Source organism: Magallana gigas, chromosome 3 (assembly GCF_963853765.1).
Source record: "Magallana gigas chromosome 3, xbMagGiga1.1, whole genome shotgun sequence".
Taxonomy (NCBI): domain Eukaryota; kingdom Metazoa; phylum Mollusca; class Bivalvia; order Ostreida; family Ostreidae; genus Magallana; species Magallana gigas.
Window position 1 is genome coordinate 35,056,697 of NC_088855.1, and position 5,000 is coordinate 35,061,696.

Below are 5,000 nucleotides of genomic sequence, written 5' to 3' on the forward strand. Positions count from 1 at the left end.
AATCTAGAAATAATTAAATTTCACACAATATTGTAAGGTATTTTAAATATATAAATATATCATAATATAAAGCATAAAGAAGTCTGAAAACTCGCAGAAGAACGTACCAGGTAAATCTTATAAATTAAATTGTTCATTGCATAATTTTAATAACACAAACTTATTGGAAAATGATTTATTTATCATTCGCGAAAAAAAAAATGAGCACAAAGGAAAGAAATTCGTTCAAACCATTTTATTATACATAACTCGCAACAGAATGAAAAAGTAGTAACAATTCCAAAGTATTTAAAAACTGTTGTCTTGATTTAAGCTGACAATTAAGTTACTTTCACCTGAAAAATTGTACCTTTTATCAGGAAATATTGGCACTTTGGTGTTGTCAAACATAATGTTTATCTAGGAATCAAAGCTCGGTCAACACTTAAAGCACCTGTGTCCCAATAACAATAACACACAGCTAGTATTTACTTGTTCCTAAGTAAATAAAGACCTCTGGGAGTTTATGAACCGCTCAAAGTAGTTCCTAAGAATGGATATGATTTCACAAATGGTACATTAATTATCGCCAATACAGGTATTATCAAGATATTTCTGAAAATTATGGTATTATTTATATTTTTATCAATCGCATATTTTTTATTGCATTCTCTGACTTCCATTAGAAATAGGTTAATTAATTTTGACATTATATTTGAAGGATTTAATTTAATGTGTGCAATTTTAGGATTTGTTATATTTTGATCAATTTATTTTAAATGACTTCGGTGATGCGTAAATTATTGTTTCTAGCAATTGGAATGTTAAAAAAAAATTATCAGACTTTCCCAAGAACCGATTAATTTCAAAGTAGGCGTTATACTGCATGTGGTTTTCACGAAAACCGATCAAAATTAGACCGAGAGTTAAAAATATTCACTTTGAATTTGTAATTAATATTATCTGAGCAAATACACATCTCCTTGTCTCCATATTCTGCACTTTAAGTACCATTTCATTCATATTCTAATCCCATAAGTTCTGACTAAGTGGCCTTTACTTATTTGCCGGGGGATCACTTCTAATTATCCCAACCGGATGCGGGATTATTGCCGTAATCATTACATGATTCATTCAACTCTCCGTTTTGTTATTTTACATTCGTAAAAATACAGATACCCAAAGGATATCACGTTCTTATTAGATCTTTTACGCTAACATGCATAGTTTCCTTGCAACTGGGTAGAAAATCTGTCTACTCACAAAGAAAGTAGTCCAGTTCAATGTTATGTTTATCGTGCTGTTTATACTAAGGGTACTGGGTATTCGACTCAATTTCCAACACATACCCAGATGTATTACAAGGAATAGAGAAGCGAGACAGCCTGTGGTCTTAATGGAGAAAACGGTCTAAAATTATCAAAATACATGTAATTTGATGCAGCGATGTCTAATGAAATAGTCGATATGTTTCTTGGGCTTAACAGCTGGAAGCAACCGGTTGCAGTCAATTATTCCGTGAAGTTTTTGACCTGCAACACGGTAAAAAATCGTTGCGATATTGCGTTATAATGAAGCCGTGGCATCTTTAATACCCGGTCCATTATGTGTAAATAATTTCCTGATTTCATTTCCAGCGCGTTCTTTATAAAAGTTAGAAATACACTCAAATTATCGGTCTATTATCAGAAAATTATAGAATTGTCGACAGCAAAATTCCTAACTGCCCTACTTACCACACGGACAAGGAAATATTTGCTGCTGAAGTTGGCGAGAAAAAAGTGTCCCAAAGATTAAGTAACTTAGTCGAACATCTGCCGTTTGTTTTAGAAAATACCACTTACATTAGACAAGTTGGAATTTTCTTGTTAATTGTTCGTTTTTATCCGATTCGATTAAGGGCTGTACAGGTACTTTCAATTAAAGATCAATATACCTAATATTGCTTTTCACTCCGTCCATCACGCGCCCGGGTTTCGATCTCAATGGGATAAATGGGCTTTTCATGTCAAAAACAAGTTTTCAGAACTGAATCGGGAAAGGCAAGGACTTTTTGTGGAATTGTGTAGTACTGTATCTGAGCGCCCTTTTGTTACAATCGAGTGTTCTTTCAAATCATAACGAGATAACCTGGCAATCTAACGAATCATCTTCAATATTCAGGCATTCAACAGAACAGCGTCTTCTTCGGAATGGCATTAATTTCTAATTCGGTGAAAGATAACAACTGTTTTGCATAAAATATCGTATGGCTGCAAAGTTTTCCTATTCACTGTCTAATCGTTCTTTATGACTTGATTTTAAATACAAATGGATTACTAATTTTGAAATTCAAGCTTCAATGCGTTTTTTGAATAGAATTTATATCATAGAGATCTGTTTTGAACCGGGGATTTATATAGATTGCTTTACAAATTTAAGCATATTAAAATAGAATTTATAAGAAATAAAAATCCAAACAAACAACTACAACATCCAAAACGGTAGTTTGTTAATTTCGCACTAGAATAAATTAGAAATGTTTTTCATTAAAATAAAAGAATAATAAGTTGTTCTTTTTTTTTTTTTAAAAGGGCCGTTTTGTTTATGATGTATATATGTATATATTTTGATTGCAGGTAGTGGTCAAATACAGTTGTGGCAGTTCCTTTTAGAACTCCTATCAGACAGTAGCAACTCAAACTACATCACGTGGGAGGGAACCAATGGAGAATTCAAATTAGTTGACCCGGATGAGGTGGCTCGCCGATGGGGCGAGCGGAAGTCCAAGCCCAACATGAACTACGACAAACTCAGTCGTGCTCTCCGCTACTATTATGACAAAAACATAATGACGAAAGTGCACGGCAAACGTTACGCCTACAAGTTTGATTTCGCGGGTTTGGCACAAGCCATGCAGCCTGCTGCCGATCCTACAGCCTACAAATACCAACAGGACTTTTTCATGCCGGCCTATCACCACAGTTCAAAGTTCAATTTCATGAATGCACACTCCCCAATGCCACCCACTACGGGTATTTTCGGAAGTCACTCAGGTTATTGGTCTCAGACGAATCACTCCATGTATCCGAACATTCCAAATCACCACATGACCCACCCTAGTCACATGACCTCACATTTAGGATCGTATTACACATGACCAACTATGTTATAGTCACATTGTTTGGAAAACATTGTGTGTAGTTTTTCAAAGCACGTTCTTTTGTGCTGAGAAGAGAAAATAGATTTTCTCGTTGGAATTCATCAGCGGAATGAGTTATAAGGTTAGATCATTTCTAGATTTCTGGACCAGTTTCTGTAAGAAGAACCCAAGACGTTGTTTTAGTCTTCCGGAAGTTGGCGTTGATCGGTTGTTGTCGTAAATCAGGACTTCAGAATTGTCAGCATCTTGTAATAGATTTTTATATGAGAATGGATATAGTAATGGACTTGCTTACTGTATCGAGCGTACAATTGCTGGCAATACTTTGGGAATGTTTCGGAAGTCATTTTCAGCCAAAGTTTTCTTGGGACATCCATCGGAAGGAAATGTACTTCACAATTGGATTCGCCGATAATTTCTTCCCTCGCGATAAAGTCTGATGCGGTGAAAGAATTCTTGACAGGAACAAAATTGGATTTGGCAGGAGCAAAAGGGAAAAGAAGACAATATTGACTTAGTCGGTTCATGTGACTAGACTTGGGAAGGATTTTGATTGCAATCATGATCTAAGTGCCTTGAATTAGATTTCTAGATAGGACGAGAACATTAAAAGGCGGCAAGTGATGATTGAAGAACTGTATCAGAGCTAAGCTTTTGTGTCGAACCCTTGCTCGATTGGCTCCATCTTTGGTACTAAACGGTCCCTTCGGATTGTGTATTGATTACGAGGCTCTGTTATCGTGACAATAAACTTGTTTTCAAAGACAAGCGTGCATATTAATGAATACTTTTCGCCAATGGACGCTGGGGCAAATATTTAATGATGATAGCCATTATTAGAGGCATCATTCCTTCTCATCCGTCACCTGCAGACTATCGACTTGATTGCTGAAAAGCAGACGACCGTTTCAAGATGGCTAATAAGATTCCCGCCAAAATTGGCAATAATGATGAAATGTAAATATATTCCTAACCCTTAATGTATAAGGCAATGGGTGCTTAATCTTTTGTTATTTAATTCGCGCGTGCGCTGCATGTGCGTTTTTGTAAGGGTTCAGAACATCTGAAGAAATGTATTTTATTGAAAAAAAGGCGTGCGTTACGCCATATTGAAATGCTATTGGATTTGATTCGAAAAATCAATTATAAATTCTTTATTTCTTTATTTCAGTGCTAGCCAAGAAACACGTTTACTTTCAATTATATTGAAAATTGATTAAAAGTTAATTGAACTAGTTTGTCGAAATTGGTTGGGAAAATCTTCTAAATCCCGAATTGTTACAAATGCAAAAAAAGAAACGATTTAGACACGTGTCTGGCATAGATTAAATTTTTGAAAGCAAGTTTTTTTGATAGAGATTATTTATTTATTTTCGATTTTATCTACATATTAAAATTATGTAATCTTACATGTGATATGTATTGCAGATATATTTTCATTTGAAATAAAACTATTTTGTGAACTTTTTTTATTGTGATATTTTGGTGAGTAGAAATTTTAGAAGAAAAGATCACAAAGTAATAGGTAAGGTTTTGATATAAACCTCTACCTTAATATGTATATAACTAACGCACAGTGCCTTATGATAAGCAAACAAAATCTAGAAAACACTACATTTATCTTAATGTACTTGTAATCTCAAAAACCCAAAAAAATATTGATTGAGTTTCCAAAAGAATAATAGTGCGTGTTTTAAAGTTTATCTTATTACTTGTATAAAACAAATTTCTTATTTTCATTTTTGCCTGTTTGCGATCGACTTGTGTAGCAAAAGCTCTCGGAGAATGAGAAAAAGATTCCTTGACAACTTTATGCAGAATTATTCTCTATCTCCATATATTTGCATTAGAAATATTCTGAATGTATGGGTCCGCTGAA

The 5,000-nt window shown here is 34.3% G+C and overlaps 1 protein-coding gene across 1 annotated transcript in view; it reads left to right on the forward strand.

Annotated features, from left to right (window-relative positions):
• The window catches only part of LOC105322459 (transcriptional regulator ERG homolog), a 6,467-nt gene extending 1,879 nt beyond the window's left edge, over nucleotides 1-4,588 (forward strand). The window contains exon 4 of the mRNA XM_011421192.4: nucleotides 2,598-4,588. Within this exon, the coding sequence (XP_011419494.1) occupies nucleotides 2,598-3,118 (521 nt within the window). The 3' untranslated portion in view covers nucleotides 3,119-4,588. The remainder of the gene's footprint in view (nucleotides 1-2,597) is intronic.
• The last annotated feature ends 412 nt before the right edge of the window (nucleotides 4,589-5,000 follow it).